General features: G+C 40.4%; 1 protein-coding gene across 1 annotated transcript; it reads right to left on the bottom strand.

The window, feature by feature from the left end:
* Window positions 1-14,183: 14,183 nt before the first annotated feature.
* On the bottom strand, window positions 14,184-19,595 carry LOC116218975 (galactosylgalactosylxylosylprotein 3-beta-glucuronosyltransferase 2-like). The gene is made up of 4 exons (XM_031561740.1): window positions 19,146-19,595; window positions 17,479-17,620; window positions 15,354-15,502; window positions 14,184-14,261 (listed from the first exon to the last, which is right to left on the bottom strand). The coding sequence occupies exons 1-4, from the start codon at window positions 19,593-19,595 to the stop codon at window positions 14,184-14,186; spliced, it is 819 nt and encodes a 272-aa protein (XP_031417600.1).
* Between the last annotated feature and the right edge of the window lie 222 nt (window positions 19,596-19,817).

Raw genomic sequence — 19,817 nt, 5'->3', positions numbered from 1 at the left:
AGTCACATGGGCCATCAACTGCAATTTTTTGTAAGTTTAGTGTAGAACTGGGTTTTGGATGTCCTAGCAAACTAATATTTACATTTCCTGATTCAACAACATCTTGACAGTGTGTGTACAGAATTTGAAGCAGATAGACAAAAGTTGACAAGTGTTAAACATCAGTTTCCATATGGTGTCTTTGGACGTCTCCAAGTGTCTCATAACCTCTCCAAAATCACCAAATACAAAAGCAAATACCTGCCACAATATATCAAGCATTCCTATTTTTTCTTGAATCTGTACAGAAAACCATTTGAATTAATTTCAGTATAATATATTGTATTTTCTTGTGAGAATATATATGATGGTTTAAATCCTCTCCAAAACATACCCAACAACCTATCCAAATTCATATAGATCTATATTATCATGTATGTATTTATGTATGTATGTATTCATGTATGTATGTATCATGAGATAGCCTGTTTTGATGTCCCCATTGGAGCCTCTGAAGAAACACTTGGTAGTTGGAGAGAGAAATAGCAAATTGTGCCTCCAGCAGGTATATTTCTGAAATAAAAAAAAATTGGCAAATGTTACTCACAACCCAGTACAAATACCATGTAGCTGTTAACAGCTCAGCTAGAGAGCAGGCTTGCTAGCATTCTTGCTAATTCGTCAGATAACAGTAGGTAGACAAGCTCATCTCAGATTGCGCAATCCCTCACAAACTGGGTTGACCGTAGAACTAGGCTCTGCAAAGAAACCATGCAAACTCCACACAGAAAGGCCCGGGAGATAGCCCACCTGCGCACCGAAGGCCTGGGGAGAACCTGCCCCCAGTACCAACAGCGCACCATGCAGGAATCAAACCCAGGACCTTCTTGCTGTGAGGCGGCAGTGCAAGCACCGTGCCACCGACTTCTTCTGTATGCTGGTTGTTTCTGCATGACATGGAGCCCCAGCAGCCTACAAAAAGCTATTACGCATTATTTATGATAGCGTCTTTGGGTACTTAGAAAAGCGCTATATGAGTCTAAGGTATTATTAGGGTTCCTCCGTCAGGAGGAAACCTATTGTTATTGTAGGTATTATTATTATTATTATTCTTGTGCCATTGAAGTCAATGGCAGCCCCTAGAACCGTATGGTAACTTTTTCTGAAATTTGGCACACTCATTAAGGACAGTCCCTTCTTCACTCACACCAAGTTTCATGTCTCCCACTAGACCACACTAGCGCCACCAACGGGTCAAAGTTGGACTTTTGTTAACACTGTAACTTTTGAACCGTTTGACCGATTTTCAAAAATGAGGTACCATTGGATTCCTTGGATCAAGACGAATTCAACACACCCTATGGCGTCAATTTCCGGTTATATAGATTTTCCGCAATTTCCGGTTTTATCAAAAACCTTTGAAAGGCCTCCACTCCTACAAATTTTTGTCAAATCTTCTTCAAAATCACCAGAGACGATCTTCAGACCAAGCCTCACAACATTTATCCAACATAATTTTGATCCTCACAACCGTTTGTCCGGTACAGCCACTGAATTTCAGCAGAAAAGCCATCAAACAGGAAGTGAAGTTATAGCTCAGCAAATCTTTCAGATATCAACACCAAACTTGGTATGCACGTGGAAGACACTACAACATGTCCCCATGTGCAAAGGCAACTTCATATCTTCAAAAATGATTGATATAAAGCAAATTGCATTAATCGCTAACGCTAAAATAATGCTTTACACATTTTTCATTCAAAAAGTGATACTCTGATTCAATCACAAGTTCATATGAAGACACTTGAGAATGTTTAGTACACAAATCTGAAAAAAAGTTGACTGTAAGATGAAAAGTAGATTTTTGGTGAATATTTGAAACATGCATGCTTGGCTAATTGCTACCACCATTTCCAGTGTAATGTCTCCCTCTCTCCTCCTTCGCTCCCCGCGCGGCTTGCCCCAGTTCTCACAGACACAAACTTCCACCTGACACACCAAACACTTGTCAAGACGCACACACACCATTTCATGACATTGTGGCCTGACCAAGGCCCCGCCCCCTCCTTAGCTTGAAGCCTTGTGGATCTTGACAGTATTGCATTTCAAATTGAATATCCCATTGGTAAGTCTGCAGCATGGATTTTTCTATACAGTGACAAATTGTGCAGAATATACATTTTTCCCTGGTTCACAAAGTCTCAAGAACCCATAATGTCACCAGCATGGATATTTCTCGACAGTGACAATTTGTGAATAATTTAAAAAAATGTCTTCAAATCAGCCATTGATCCAATTATCTGCCCAATGTTGTGTACATGTATGAAATACATGTCAGTGTCATGTCAATTTTGTAATGATTGGAATGTTGAGGAGGAACCCGCCATTGCTGCCTGCAGCTATATTTATTATTATTATTATTATTATTTCTGAGGTAACAGTCTTCATTCTTGATTTTGGCAACATTCTTTTATAATGAAAACACCTGAAATACTTAAAGTCCCCACATACAGTAGATTTCCATCACAGAGAGCTCTAGAGATCGATAGTCATTAACCTCAACAACCCAGTTATCCTTGGTCCTACATTTATTTCGTTAAATTTTTTTATGCTGAAATAGTCTTGCTTCTGGCAACACTCCTTTGAGGTACATCCTTTAATTCCCTGACTGCTAATGAAATTGTGCCGCCTACTTCCAGTGTTACACTTCAAGCTCAAGGGCACTGCAAAGTGCAGGTGCCGAACAAGATAAGATTCACCATCTATGCAACCCATGATCCCTTGGCGGTTTTGGCGAAGTTTGGCATGAGCATGGACATGGTAGAGGTCACATAATGCCTGGCTCACTGTCTTGTTTTAAGATGTGCTGGGTGTACAGTGATGTTGAGTATCTCTTGAGATTTGTGGAAGGTCATGCCTGACACTTGGGGTGTGCACTGGTGTCTTTTAGATATGTTTTGCGCTGATGTAATTCAGTCACCATGTGTATGATATTTTGTTTATTATGTATATATTATCTATATATTTTGTATGTATAGATAAAATCGAAAAGTAGAAAAGGTAAAAAGAAAAACAGGTAGGATATATTTGTATCTTTTACTTTTAAGGGGGAAGAATTTTAAGGTGTGTTTCCTTAGACCAACTTGCACTTTTTTCTTTTGTTTTCACACTGCAGTGTTCTGTATCCACTGGCCAGAAATTGACAGAAATACATACCGCTCGTTTTCGCACGTTTTAATATTTTAGTTTTAAAGCCCTACCCAAATCCCAGTAACCTATGAAATTGGGTGCATTTGTATTTGGGTGCAGAGGCAGACAACCTAATAGGCAGGTTAAGGTAGGATCATGTCAAGTCAAGCACTTTTAAAACAAAGCTACACCCATGGGAAAGGGTCACTCAGGTTTAGGGGCAGGGGGGCCTCACGTGTCTGTGTTATGGTGCTCTGTGACTACTATGTTAGCAGGCAAGCAGATGAATTTAAACTAACCACCTCAGAGAAGCTTTGCCATGCAGCACCTAGGTGTAATAAAAATCCAATAGGCATGATCCTAGCGCCCCCTGTTGGCCAATAATTCTACAAAAGTTTTTTTGAGATACCTTTCCCCGAAAAGACGTGTCTCGTCAGACACCTGTCCAACGAGAGATCAAGGATCAAGACAGCTATCTAAGTTTTCGAACAGAGCCACTCACTTCACTTCTTTCAACGTCACAGGCTTCTGTGTCAGACGATATAATCATATTCTGAAGCTGCAAGACAGAATCCCATTAGCGCAGTGCAACAGTATTTGCCTACCTCACATGTTTTTACTAATAAACAAGTGTAGGTGCTCTAGGACATTTGAGCATCCAGACAATTCTAATACAGATACAATGAGATTAAAAAAGGCCAAATCTGCAGGTGATACTGGAACATTATGACACTTGTGAGATTGCAGAGTCTTTTGCAGCCGTATGATGTCTGTTTGTGTTCTGTGTGTTGTGCTCCACTGAAACAGACTCCAGACTACCTGAATGCCCTAGCAGCTGAGCTTGACCAGTTGAAACAAATTAAACTCAAATGTAATGTTTTTTAAAAATTATTGTTATTAATATTATTATTATATTATTAATTATTATTATAGTATAAAGACTTTTTCAACACAAACACAGAAGGGTAAAAAAAAAAAGGGTTTACAAAAAAGAAAATTGTCCACAAGATTATTTAAGAACATATACAAAGTACTGTCTCCAGTCCACTACATGCACAAAGGTGTAAGGAAATATGAGTACATAATGAAATGTATCGGGGCTATGAAGGAGGTCTGGTCTGACTCCAAAAAGTACCCAATTCCCCTCTCATAAGTAAGGACCTGAGGTTATCTGGCAGGTAGTCTATGAAAGGGGACCAGATTTTCAAAAACAAACCCTCCTTTCCCTTTATAATAGCCACCAATTTTTCATGTGGGAGAATGTTAAAGATCTCTCTGTACCATAAAGTAGTAGTTGGTGGACACTCTTTAATCCAGTGAAGTAAGATGCATTTTCGGGCAGTTAAGAGGAGCTTCTCAAGGAGTGTGTATCTTGGAGAGCGGAGATGTAGCACCTTAGAGGGGAGACCAACAAGGAAGACACTTGGATCTCTCTTAATCTCAACTTCAAGAACCTCACTGATTACTTTGGCAACGTGCTTCCAGAATCTAGCTATACATTTTCACTCCCAGAAACAATGAAAATAGGTCCCCCTTTCTGATTTGTACTTACTGCAGAGAGGAGAGATGGAACGATCTGTTTTATGCAAAATAACTGGGGTGATATGCAGCCTATGAAGTATCTTATACTGAGTCTCCCTCAGTCTATTACAGGTAGATGCTGATCTGATCACATCTATTGCCTCTTTTCAATCATCCTCAATAAATTCAGTACCCAAGTCGCTTTCCCATTTGCGGGAGATATTGGGTAGCTCATATGTGTCAAAGGAAAGTAGTAGAGAATAAAAAGCGGAAATGAAATGTTTCAAACTTTTGCGGTTCGGAAGAAATGTTTCTGGATCATCAGGATGAAAAGTAGTGGGAGAGAGGTTAGCAAGGGAGGATATAAAGTGTCTTATTTGTAAATACCCAAAGAAATGTGACTTGGGAATATCAAACAACTCCTGTAGTTGTTGAAAAGACATGAGGGTCATTTATTTAAAGACAATGCCAGGTACATAAACTCCCTTATCTTGCCATGCAAAGAACACAGATGAGCTGACGCCTGCAGGGAAGTCAGGGTTTTGGATAATAGGGGACAATAGGGATTTCCTCTTTTCCCCCCTAGGTATTTAGATATATCACGCCATAATTTGATGCTGCTGTAAATAACAGGGTTGTGCTTTATTTCAGGGTTAATATTATTTGCATCACCAGACTGGGTAGCTAGCCCAAGAATCAACACACACCTCCCCCTTGACAAAAGAATGTAACCATGACCAAAGGTGGCGAGCATGGCAGGCCCAATTATAAAAAATTAAGTTGGGTTAAGACCGGCCTCCCGTATCTGAAGGTAGCTGTAGTATTTTTAACCTCTGCCTGGGTTTTTTGCCATGCCAGATAAACTTGGAGACTGCCCTCTCTAGTTCACGGTTGACCTTTTTAGTTAGGTACAGAGGAAGCATCTGCAAAGGGTATAGAAGTCGGGGAAGCACATTCATTTTGATAAGACTAATTCGCCCAAATAATGACAGAGGAAGATTATGCCAACGTTCCAAGTCTCCTTTCACTGCATCACAGACTGGGCAAAAATTTTATTTCCACAAATCATTCAAGGCAGGGGATATTTTAACTCCCAGATATATAAAACCAGAGGCTGACCATGTAAAAGGGAAGTCAATTGAAACCTCAGTTTTGTCCAAGCATCCAAGCGGCATGGCTTCAGATTTGTTAAAATTGATCTTGTAGCCAGATATGGTACTAAACTCACTGAAAGTGGTCATAATAGCTGGAATAGATAATCTAGGAGAAATCACAAAGAGGAGGATGTCATCAGCATACAAGGCAATGTTATGCTCCCTTTCTCCCAACCACACCCCCTTCACTTCTGCATGTAGCCTGATAATTTTATCTTATCAAGAAACTTCATCCTGACCTCTAGAGAGGATGTGCAGTCTGATCTATAAAGGCCTGCATAGAATGACCTCATTATTTTGTTGACCTCTGTTGATTTGAAGTGTCTAATCCCATGTTTATCTAAGAGAGAAGGAATCAGATTAGACTCGGTTTTACCACGTGCAAGACGGGCTAGTAACCGGCCAGGTTTATTGCCTGATTCAAATAGTCTGTGCTTGGCAAAGAATTTTTGAGATTCTGCCTTTTGTGTAAGTGTAACGGGAGTAAATGTCATTCATTTGAACACATGTTTGGGGGCGGGACAGCCGATCTCGTTCTGTGTATTTGCTGTGTCGGTGTTTGTGTGACATCTCTCTACAGGTGTTCCTTATCTGCGGGCTGATTTGACCACCTACGGGATTGGCTGGGTAAAAGCATAAGAACAAACCAAGATCTCCTCTCAAGGCTCGCACCCGACTACGGACGACAACGGTTTCTACACACGGCGGCGAGATCCGGAGCCAGCTGCCCTCTTCCCCGAGTCCTGAATGATCGGTCAGCACGGTGCCTCCAAGCCTCACCAGATTGTTCAACGCACTCAACTCCACGCCATAAAGGGAAGTAGCCCCGCTATTGCTTTATGTGTGTAATAACAACTTCAACCGTGATCATTAAATGTTTTGCGTTTGATTATACACCTCCTGCACTTCCCCAGCACACAGAAGCAACAGACGCCATCAGCAGTGTGGACGACTACTCCGAGAAGAACTATTGTTGGTGTGGATTATAGTTTCCTGCTTCCCCAGCCTGAGCTGGGCTGCTAACGCACGGGGGAACAACGTCAGTGCCTCGTAGGCGTGGCCGACAGGCTCGCATCTGTCCCTCAACCTCCTTCTGGACTTCGGTTGGCTAGGCCGGGGGTTGGACCGTGAGTACTGTCGAACTGTGATTGGCCTTCGAGCCCGCTCCCCCGCTAGAGTAGGGAATTGTGTATTTTAAGTTGTGGTTAGACTTTCCACTGGCTGCCCGCAGTGTCACCATATGTATATTGATTATCTTCGTACCTAGGGCTCTGTGTTGTAATACTATGTGGTGATCTTACCTGTTGGCTCATTTAGCCTCCAGCTGTTTGCATGTTGCACATGCTATTGTAATGCCAGATTGTTTGCATCTTTGCACGTACGTTTGCAGTGTCAAATTGCTTACACGTTTGCACATACGGTCACAGTGTTGACCTTACTTGTAATTTGCACATACGGACTGCTGTGTTGTATTGGTTGCATGTTTTGCACAGGCTGATCTCAGTGGGGATCACTGCTTACACTTTGCACATATTGACGTTTACCACTATAGGGTTACCACATGGTCGGTTAGATTACTATAGCCCTCTTTACAGGTTTGCATATCATATCCATTTCCACTGTCGGTGCCTAGTCTAGCCACCCTGTTTAAAATGTGAATTGATGAGTTGTCTTTTTTGTGTTTCCTCTGCTAGTATTTTATAGGATGACAAGTTCCTGTTTTAAACTTTATTAATACCAATAAAAAACGTTTTCTTAAATACATTGTTGGTATTGTTGTGTATTCATGGGTCTAACGTTCAACCTGTCCGGTTACATAAGTAACTGGTTCAGAGCAGAACGGGCTGCCTCTAATTGTTTTGCCAGGTAAGTATTTGATGCGAGCTTGAATTGAGCCTCAAGGTCATGTACTGCCTCCTCAAGTTCTAATTGCCTCTTTGTAGCCTCATTTTTCTGTGCTGATGTATATGATATAATTGCACCACATATGTAAGCCTTAGCAGATTCCCATAGAGTAGAAGGACTTAAGTCACAAGTTTTATTCTCAACAAAAAAAACGCTCACATTCCCTAGTATCAAAATCAACAAAGCGCTGATTATTTAATAATGCAGGATTCAGTTGCCAGTGTCTACAAGAGGGATCCCTATATGGGGGAGATGGTTTGCTAAAGACTTAAGTGTTAATGTTCTCTTACTCCCACAGTGTTATCCACAAATCCGGAGCTCCTGGCAGCCGTGGGCATGGACGAGGTACGTCTGTTCACCTAACCCAGCGTTTCTCAAAGTGTGGGAGACATGAGGTGGGGCGCGAATGGACGCGATGAAATGGAGATTTTCCCGTTGCAATGCCTTCTTTTATAGACAATAACGATCATACACTCCCATCACACTAAAACAACCACACTCAAACAAAGACAAATTGTTTTAATTAGCCTATTAAGTATTGTATTGTATTAATTAGCCTGTTGTTAACCTTTCCTGCTAGTCATAGTCGGAGATTGCAGAGGAGACTTTTGTTTACTGCTCCAGGTTCGAAGTGTTCTATATTCTAAACCAGGGGTACTCAATAGGCGGACCGCGGTCCGGATCCGGACCCAGACGCAATCAAATTTGGACCGAAGCCTAAATCAAAATTCTAATTTAATCATGATCAAGCGAGGTTTCATTGGTGCGTGATTTCGCGCTATATATTTTTTTCCTACTCGATGTGGTTTCTATCTTCCGTGTCCAATCCAGAGGTCCAATCAGAAGCTGTAATATAACAACATCGCTATGACAACTCACTCACTTACTCAATGTTGGCCGCGAGCTCTGTGGGTCACGCAGGTTGTGTGTGTCAATGGCAACAATGCCGGCAGATAGATATGTGAACGGTATTTTTTTTCTCAGCGAACGAAAATCATGGCGTGCTTTAAACCCGACAAAAAGAGAAGAGTTGATTCCAAAAATCGCGAATTTAAGACATAGTGGACTGACAAGTATGCATTTGTGCTGCCTGTGGGGAGCACAAAACCGATGTGTTTAATCTGTAATGAGACGGTTGCCCTTGTCAAAAGTGGTAACGTGAAACGTCACTATGAAACAAAGCATGCACACTTCGAACAAAAATACCCGCAGAACTCTGAGGTAAGGGGCAGAAAAATAAACCATCTGCAATCATACCAAGCAACATGCAGTGTAATAGTTAGATCAGCCACACAAGAGCGTGCATACCTCAACATATATCAGAATCAGAATCATGTTTATTGGCCAAGTACATTTTCATATACAAGGAATTTTTTTCTGGGTTTAGTTGCTCTCAATGTACTTAAACTGAAAATATGCAGTATAACACAACAGTTTAGGATAGAGATACTGTTGTGAGTCTGCCTTTTCAACCATGAATATGGTGAAAAACAAATACAGGAGCACACCCAATGAACACTTACATCAGTGCCTCCGCCTGGCCGTCACACCTTTTATGCCCAAGTTTAAACCACAAAAAAGTGTCACCTTTCACACAAATAAGGCCAGACCACATAACCGTTTGTGCATACGTTAGTTTGAACGTTTTTGTTGGAGTTATGTTTTTGGATTTTGACCGTCACTGTTCCGGACCCTGGACTGAATGGAAATTTGGCGAGTGGACCTTTTGGGTTTCTAATTGAGTACCCCTGTTCTAAACCGTGATTATCTCCCTTCCCTTCAGTCTGCGGTTGATGAGCAAATTAATGGCAACTTGATTTGGCCCGAGGATTTATTCTCCACACTGGTTGCACAGAGTTCAACGTTACATCAACATAACTTTGCTCCGGTCGCTACATCTGATCTATCCGTGAGCATCACCGTTCTCTCTCTCTCTCTCTCTCTCTCGCTCTACCACACCCAGCCTACGTGTTGCTCCGTTATACATTATACATTATAGGAGCAGCACCATTATAGCTACAACACCTTATTAACATTAGATGGGGGACCGGGATTAAAATGTGACCTGGAATCATTGGAAAATTTGGATTGACGTTGGCGTATTAATTGCAGCGGGACAATGAAAAAGCACTTTCCCGGAGCATGAAAGTGTAGTGGGCTAATATTGACGTTATGGATATATTTGTGACACCAAATTCAAAGGTTGGCGATTCAGTACCAGTGGCGAAAAGACAGCTGATCCACCAAAAATGTTTTAATACATTTGGCAATTTTACATTACATTACATTTAGTCATTTAGCAGATGCTTTTATCCAAAGCGGTGATATTTGAACTTGGCCTACCATTTGTGGTGATTTGTAGTATTATACCTCAGACCACTAGGTGTCAGTAGTGTTACTTGTATATAATAGAATAGCTACTGTGGTTAGAGCTAGTAGAACTAGATGTGGATCTAAAAGAACATCGTTGTAATGTGATTCCCGTCATGGAAATAAAAATTATATAAAAATACAGTTCTTTATTGAATAGAACAAAACATGGTACCAGGAGTAAAACCACTGTGAATACAGAATCTTAAGATTGAAACGGATTGTGAACAGCGACATGATGGAAAGTTTAAAGCCACCGGCGCACCTGAAGCTGACTGGGAATGTCGACAGCAATTGGCGTGTTTTTAAACAGCGGTTTCGTCTATATTTGGAGGCCATGGGACTGGATACAAAGCCGGATGCCAGAAAGGTAGCATTACTGCTTACAATAGCTGGTCCAGAAGCCGTCGAAGTGTACATCACTTTCGTTTTTGATGAGGAGGGTGACGGTGCAAAATTGGATAAAGTGCTGAGTAAGTTTGAGGCTCACTGTTCTCCTAAGAAAAATTAGACATCCGAGAGAGTTCCGTTGTAGAATGCAGCAGCAAAGTGAAAGTTTTGATAGTTTTCTGACTGACCTGAAGATAAAAGCACAGTCATGCAATTTTGAAACACTGAGGGACTCGTGTTTGGCATTGGAGAAAAAGGTCAGAGAAAGGCTACTAGGAGAAGCGGAGCTAACGTTAGAAGCAGCCATCAAGATTTGCAGGCACGTGCACAGACATTTTGGGGGGCAGGTGCTCAAACCAAAAAAACGGCACCCATCGCCAAAATGATTAATGAAATTAAAAAATAATAATAAATAAATAAAAAACACAGTAGGATATTCTCAACTTAAATATTTATTTTTGTTAACAAACTAACTCAAATTATCTCCTGAACATAATTCAGTCCTACACTCTGTCTGTCCTTCCTCATCCATGATGGGCTCCTCTGAACCAGGTAGGGTTACTGGGTAACGTTTAAACGTTAGGCAGACCTTTTTCTGGGGCACCTGCTCTGCCTTTTTTTTCGCCATGGTAGCCTATAACTGCTGGAGCAGGGCCCGCCAAGAGTGGCCTAAAGGATACATTTTATATAAACATTCTAACGTACATCCGGCTTGGTTATCAGACATGTCAGTATTTTAAATGTTTATTACCTAGGCTACATCACCTTTGATGCTCAGATTTTTAACCCCTGAAAGAAAGTCGTTTGTGCGGTCTGAAAAATCTATTGCGCGGCCACTTAGACTCAAAACGAATTGACAGTAGTTTCTTATAACAAAACAAAAAAACATTCCCACATGATTATTTCTACGTAGAAAAAATTGAATCAATATCTCCGGATAAGCCGCTTGACTCTACAGAGTGAGCGAAGCAACCATCCACACAGATAATCCACTAGACAACCAGACAGCCTGCGTCCTTGAGACCTTCGCGTAAAGAGAAACAAGGAAAGACATAGCAAAAGGAAGATATGTGTTGTTACTCTGAAGGCACTAAATCAAAACTAACCAACTCTTGTTCTAGATAATGTGTATAGGCATTACTTACCTTTTTAAAATCGTATTTGTATAAATACAATCAGGCCTAGTCCTGCTTAATTATTACTTGCTCAAAAGTAAATACAAAGACTCTCTAAACTTACATTTTTTTTTTTTTAATCGCCCGCAGGATATTTGGAAACAATGCCAGCAGGAATTGTGGTAAATGCTTGGGATAAATGTTCTCTCTGGACAGGGAAAAGGGAATATTGTTTTGAATTTTTGGAAACACAAGTTAAAAGACACTGTCTTGACTGTGCACCTTATTACTCTACAACGTTCTCCAAATCCCTTGTTTTCTCTACTACTAAACAGCTCTCTATACCTGACAGGACACTGAGGGTTATGTTATCAGTGTTATGATATATGAACATCAATATTAACAATCAATAATCTTTTTCTACATCATACTTAACACTCTACTCTACATACAACAAACATTTGAAGGCACTGCCTTTCAAAATGCTATACATATTGTATGTAGCCTACAATGTTGCTGATATGACATAAAACCGATTGCTGATTGCTATGGTTATCTAGTTGCTATGCTAGCTAACTAGCTAGCTAAGGAAACCTTTAATCATTTTTAATAAATGTTTTTAATTTTGAATAGATTTGCATGAAATGATAGCTAAATATCTAGCTGATGTTATCGTCTCCTCGATTTAACGTATTATTACATTATAATGGGAATAAGTAGAAAAGGTAGAAACCCTCAGGGTGCCTGTGCAACTTCGTATGAAAGAGTTCATATTCACAAGTTCATATTCATAAGCAGGGACGTGCACGACTAAGGTTGCCCGGGCAACTGCCCGTCTTTCATGTAGGCCTAAATTAACCATCATCATCAAGTAATATAAAAATTAATTAAAATGTTCATAAATCCAGGCTCTGTTTGCCACGTTTAGCCTAAAGAATCAGGCAGCTAGCTTGCCTACCAGACAACTAGCCCGTTAACACATGCACATTTTTTGGTAGGAAAACTAAGTTGCATGTCTGCTGATGGTGAGTTTCTAACATTTCGTTTTAACAAGAAGATGGAATGCATCACATGGTTAAATGCCTAAATCCTATCACTGTTTTGGGTGTTGTTAAGTGTAGAGTGCGGTAGAAGCTAGAATGCCTACGGAAAAGAGAAGGATTCAGGAGAGAGAGAAGTAGCTAAAGGAGGCAGCAAAGGGGAGCACATCTTTGCAGAGTTGGTTACAAAGAAGCAAACCAGCAGGTGAGACAGAGACATTGCACTGTGATAAAGATGACGATGTGTAGGCTAATTAATTAATGTGAAACAGGCTCATATTTTCAGACTCATATTTTTTGCATACTAATGGGAATGTATTATAATTACATTACATTTAAAATGAGGAGAAACCACAATCCTCCAGACCAGAGGAAAATGTGGACCAGGAAACACATACTGTAGGACAGGTAGTGCTGATCACCAAATATGAGATGAAAGGACCATGCTAGAAAGTACAGGGATAAAGAGCCACATACTAAATTATTGTAATCTTAAAAAAAGTATAGGCTATTTGAGAGATCTATTCAAAGATATTGCCTGAGCAGAACAAAAATAACGTAGCACTGCTTCTGGTGGGCCTTATAAAAGTAATGATAAGTCCAGTCCTTTTGAGGGTTTTGTGTTTGGGGCTAAGTCACATTTGTCTGGGGGTTGTCTTTTTAATCTTTTTTTATTAAGGGAGATTGGCATTGGTAGGTTGACTCAATTGGTAACTTCTGGCTCGATAGGCCAATGCGGTAATACAGGTTAGACAGTGGGCAAGAACTGAAGAGAAATAAGATAAGGTCTGTTGGACACTGTGGTGCTTTTGTTCTTTTACAAGACAAATAAAAAAAAAAATTCGATGCACGCAGGATCTGTAGACAATCATACCGCTTCTATCTCTTTTTCTTTATATTTTTTCACATTTTCTTTATACATTTCCAATACACGTAAATCACAGAAAAATGAACCAGTGCGCAAATAATCTCAATAACAATACACATATAACCTACACATGTTGGTTACAACAGACAGACAATGTTTGTTGTATGTTTCTGAGTGAACATGTAAGGAACTATAGATAGTGGATATGGCGGCTGTACACTGATAGGGTGTGAAATGCCTGTGAGTCATGTTCTGTGGTTTTGCAAGCTGTGGAGTGAAAATGTGGCATGAGTCTGAATTTATAACAGATACATTCTTGTGTTCAATTTGAGCATTTTGTGAAATTTACATCTATACATAAGGAACAATATGAGCTTATTTGTGTAAATGTACTTGCCATTTATTTACAAAGCTTTGAGAAATATGCATGCATGTATGTATAAAATGTAGGATTATTAATTGAAGGCAAGAATACTCGCACACGCTTATAAAGGGAAGGGTATTCAGCTGGTTGCAATTCAGCAACCCCACCACTAGATGTCCTCAAAAATGACAAGTTGTACCTTAAACATCACGGTAGAGCAGTCTTATATCAAACAAAGCATGGACTTTTTAGTTCTTGCCGATAATGTTGCGAACTGGTAAAGCATCTTCAGACCTCAATGTCCACATTATCTTTGACATGTTTGTTCAGTGGTGCTTTCTCTGTGCGTGTATGCCAAACCAAAACCTGTGGAATGGAGAAGAAAAAGTAATCAGTAAAAAGTAATTATAACATACCAAAGGGCGGCTATGAGCCCCACTGGCCACACCGAGACCCGCTTGGTGGAACGCATCTGGAGAGGGAAAAACAAAAGCCTTTGGATCACAATAGAATAGTGCATGATAGTGCACAAACTAATAGAATGGTGCATGATAGTGCACAAACTAATAGAATGGTGTATGATAGTGCACAAACCAAGCATTTCTAATTGCAAATGACAGTGTTTGTGATGAGTAATTACATAAAGATGACAAAAGACGCATATGTGTTTTTTGGTTATTTGTGAGGCGTGACCGTGCGTCTTACTCTTTTCACAGATTATTAAAGGATTTAAGAGTCGATGGGCCTCATGCAGCAACGTTCTCTTAAATCTCTCTGAAGTCTCTGATAACGCGTTCTACTGCGTAAGGTCTGGAAAACATTTAAGAGCTGTATGTAAGCTATTCAGGAGCTGAACGCATGCAAGGGTGCAAATCATCAATCCGGATCAATGACCAGTAGTATTTCTTTAGCCCTCAAATGTAATAATACAATCATTCTAATATCTTTAAAACATATAATAATCTAAATTTGGTTATATGATATTTGTGTTTCTTTTTATTCTTTTCTTGGTAAGAGTGCTCTCGACAGCTCATAAAATGATCTCTTACCTAAGAGAAGAACAAAACTTAGAAAACATTGGTGAGTCCCAGAAACCAATGAATTTTAACAAAATAAGAACACATCGTAAATACGAGGAAAGAAAATAAGAAGACATTTGTTCATTCAAGGTTTCCTGCATGAGTCCCAATCTGTGGCACATTGCGGTGTAAAGACCAATGTTAAATGTCAGACAGTCATTTGAATCACTCGTTAAGAGGCTCACTTTGCTCTAGGGACTGTTAAGGGATACTGCACCCACATGAGAAAAGAAGGGGAATGGAAGTATCTGAGATTTCAAACTATTTTACGCCTTTGCAAGTCAGATGACAAACACAAACTCCTAACACAAAGGAGTAAGTAAGCAGTGGTTATAATTCTGTAGGGCAGGATGTCACAAAGCGGAACCGTCAGCCTCACCTTCGTGCAGTTGTTTGCTTTGGGCTCTAGGTCCTCCAGCTTGGTGAGCTTGTTCAGGAAGTTGTTCTCCTGCATGCCACTCTTGGCCCCCTGCAGGACGAAGCGAGCGTTGGGATTGGCGAGGATCAGGTTCAGATTGACTGCAAAGCCTACAGGAGAGCGAAGGGAGAGGAAGAGGAAGAGAAAAGGGGTTATTAAAATGAATGATCGGTAGTTTTATTTGTCGCATGGAAAAATGTTCCAAGCCTACCATTAGCCATTGTGATGCAAACAGAGAAAGTAATATATCAACACCAATATATCCAGATTTTTTTAATTTGTATGCATTTATTTTAGGGCTGTCAATAGATTAAAAAAAATTAACTAATTAATCGCACATTTTGAAATTAATTAATCGCGATTAAAAGTTTGTTTTTCTTCTTAAGACTAAATCTTATAAATTAACGAGTAATCACTTCATACAGCGTGAATTTTAGACACTGTTGTTTAATTGTATTTTTTATTTTTTTTTAAACACAATGGTGCCCCTCGGCGGTAAATCGTAAGATCGTTAATGTGCTTTGCATTAAGGTGATAACTTAAAGACGAGCTGCTTCTGTGATAGCTAAATTTAGCTTAACAAATGCTACATACAACTTCAGTTTTGTCGATTGTTCCGTCATTTTGGCTCTTAAACAGAGACTTTCCGCCCAACAATCCCTCAGCTCTCTCCATCTTCAACTACCACAGTGGTTCTCAAACTTTTTCTGTGATTCCCCACTTTGAACAAGGGGGGTTTTCAAGCCCCACCTGTCCCTCATCACTCCCATAAAATGGTAGGCCAAGCTTAAAATGGTCAATTATTAAAAATAACCTCAAGTAAAAACAAATAGCATCTTATTTAGGTCAGCAAATGTATATTACTTGGAGTGATTTAATGTTTCATGTTGTAGTGCATTGTTGCTATTGACACGCACACATGGATGGATTATGAAACCATTGGTCAGGACGTGAAAAGCCGAAACAAAAAGATCCGACAGCACAGGCCATGTTTGGCTCCCTCAAGGATCCCCCTTGACCCATCCTCCACCATACACAAGTCCGTTTGAGTAACAAAATACACCGCTTCCAACCACAAATAAGAGATACATTTAAGCCACTTCTGATATTAACAAATACAAAGTCTAAAAACAATTGACAGCAAGCAAAGTTAATAACAGCGACTTCACGCAGAGACTCTGGTTTAGGGTATTATTGTTTCACTCATAAGTTTTCACCTGACATCAATAAAGGAGCAAGGCGAGTTAACCGTAGCCTACACAGCCCTAACTAAACTAAACTAAACTAAAGTTTAAAAAAATGGAATTCATTTTTTTATTTTTTTAAGTTGCGTTAACTGCGTTAAAATATTTTATCGCGTTAATTGCGGCCGCATTAATCGCATAGATTAACGCGTTAACGCTGACAGCCCTAATTTATTTACATCCAGAAAATGCAATTAAGTAATACAAGAAAAGCCTGACGGACACTAGTTGTCTTAATTATGCCTAATCAGAATAGATGGTAATGTTAACATTTTTAGGACACTTCTCTTAGGTCAGTCTTGTCACGTGACTGACCTTCTGTTCTGTTCCATGCACTCATTGTTTGTTATAGTATTTGCCATCTGTTAGATGTTAACGTCACAAGACATAAAGGCATTATTTACACTGCACACAATAATGTCAATGACTGATGACTCCTCTGCTTATACCTGTGACTACAGCCAGCAAGGCACATGTGTGCTACGCTTTATGCAGTGATACAGACTATGGCTAATATTCCCCACAAATCTGACAATGTAATGCCCTAGTACTCAGTACTGTTCCTCACTACTTCTGCTCTGCATACCTGACTGGAGCCATCAGTAGAATAATTCATTCTAGTTGAACACACTCAGATTTCTAATGACTAATGATTTCAGTGAAGTATGCTCGGAGCAGGGACAGGTGGGAGATTTCGAGTCCTATGGGTAGGCAAGAGCAGGACTGAGATCCTCTGATGTGACGTGTCTGACAGATCAATGCCAAATGAACACCACTGGAGTTGAGCGTTTCTGGGCGTAATTGCGGTTGGCTAGTGTGTGATTGTGCTGTATAGCACTTGCCTGCCATGTCTGTGCCAAATCTCCTTCCAGGAAAGCCTGTGAACCAGCCCACCACTTTCCCATTGTGGACCACTGGCCGCTCGTACCAACGGCCGGCTATCAGCCCCACTGGCCACACCGAGACCCACTTGGTGGAACGCATCTGGAGAGGAAAAAAATTAAAAGTCAGCAGCTCACGATAGAATTGGCTTTTAACATACCGTAAATCCTCAAATGAAGAGCGGGATTCAATTAGAATTATTACACAACACAACCAATAAACACAACGATGCGCATACCGACCACGCGACCGCAGTAATTCACTACCAACAGTAGGCTAGCCGACTGTCATTAATATAGCCATCCTAGTAGTCAACTTTTCATAATTAAGAGTTGTCATTATCCAACGTCACACAACACAGAATATAGTTATCTTGCTGTCTCCGCAGCGGGAGAAAAAAACGATGTTTGAAAGCAGCTCTGCGGCGGGATGATGCCCACTGCGGCTGAACCATCTCGCCATTGCACCTTCTCCTTGTCTGTGTCAGAGGCGTTCTCATTTAATTTTCTTTTTATTGTCCCTGCCTTAAGCCACCAATCCATGACCTTGTTAATAGATTAGGCAACTCTTTAATAGATTAGGCTACTACTGACTGTATTCTCTTCGTTCTGAGTTGTATGTTAGAAATGTCGCAATAATTTACTTTTGGCCGTCGTGGACCATTACGGGGCACTGGCGGACCACCAGTGGTCCGCGGACCACACTTTGTGAACGACTGATCTACATCCAATCAAATGAATCAGCCCTTCCAAATCATATGAGGTTGCATCCTCAGGTGCTATGTGTTATGTCTCCATGACAAGGTTTCACGGCATGCCTGTATTTTTTATAACATGCCTGTATTTTGATATAACCGATGATGTGTTTCCGGTCGGTGTGTCAGTTGGAATGAGTTTTAGTAATTGACTGAAACGATGCGGCTCTTCTGTTTCGTGTAGAGTTTTCACATACAACACTGCCCTTTGCTCTGCTTGAGAGGTACATATTTTGGTAGCACTTTATTTGAAAGGGTGTGCATAACACTAAAATGAGGGTCAAGGGTAATAAAACTTAAGGACATCATAATTTATGGTCTTTTACTGTTGTCTTCCTGTCAATGACTAAAACCAATCTTGATTCCCAGTTGCCAAGAGGCATTTCCTTGAAGTCATATACAGCAAATCAAATGAATGTATATGACTGGTGTCGTTAAGTGTCATTTGGTAAATCATGTACATTTTAATGTCAAGTTAAACATCAACCAAGAAAACATAACCTGTAAATGTCTTTGTTCTGACAAATGACAGGTTATGTTGTCTTGGTTAATGTCAAGAAGTCATAACAAAGACATCCCAAACAATGTCAACTTGATATTAAAAATGACAATTTATGCACGGACACTTAATGACAACAGTGATAAACATTCATGAATGCTCCTTCATGTTCATGACAGGTGCAATGTCATGCTTTTTGCACACCCCTTCAAATAAAGTGTTACCCATATTTTTAAATTACATTTAATACAAAGGAGTAAGGAGTAGGCAACTAAATAGGTACATAAAATAACAGATTCATTATTTGCATTGGCAAGTATCTGTGGTCACGAAGACTTGATTCTGATTCTTAAGATAGTGCTCTGAATACGAACCTCCTCGAAAAGCTCCAGGTCGTACGTGTTGTCATCATCTCCGAAGTACACCACACCAGAGTCAAGTGGTCCCCGGTGCTGCCGAAGCCAGTCCAAGCCAAGGTTTCTCTGTTCACTACCTCTGGCTACGCAACCCGACTTGCAATAATCAGGTTTGAGGATGTTCAGATGGGTGTGCGGTATTCCCGAATTTAATAATAATTTGGCAACGAGGGGCGACCGAACGCCAGCGTCCTCTACCACGATCCAGTGAAGGTTCGGGACCTGGCGCAAGGTGTTGCCCATTCGCGTCAAGTCGGCTTTTTGCGTTGGCCTCTTATGAGTTGGGGTGATGACGTATATAAAGGGAAAATCCGGCGTCTCCATGGAAGACAAGTGAAGCATGACCCATACCATAACTCCCCCAGCCAGGAGGATGCAGGCTGGAACTCGCGTGGAATACTTTGTCATAATACCTGATGTGTGATGGTCAGTGGAATAGCGGAAAAATACCTATTTTAAACAGAAGAGATCAGGTCCTTTTCACTTCGTTCCTGTAAGTCTTGGCATGTCTCTCCGTCTGCTTCTGACCACAAGAGTGAGTTTGTGTGCGCATATATCATGCACATGCTGTTTGTTGATGTCACCGACACTGACGTTGCAAGATAAGGATCTCAATAACTATTTTATTGA

The sequence above is a fragment of the Clupea harengus genome, chromosome 24, assembly GCF_900700415.2.
Source record: "Clupea harengus chromosome 24, Ch_v2.0.2, whole genome shotgun sequence".
Taxonomy (NCBI): Eukaryota; Metazoa; Chordata; class Actinopteri; order Clupeiformes; family Clupeidae; genus Clupea; species Clupea harengus.
Note: the sequence above shows the minus strand (reverse complement) of the source record. Positions and strands in the feature narration are given on the sequence as shown.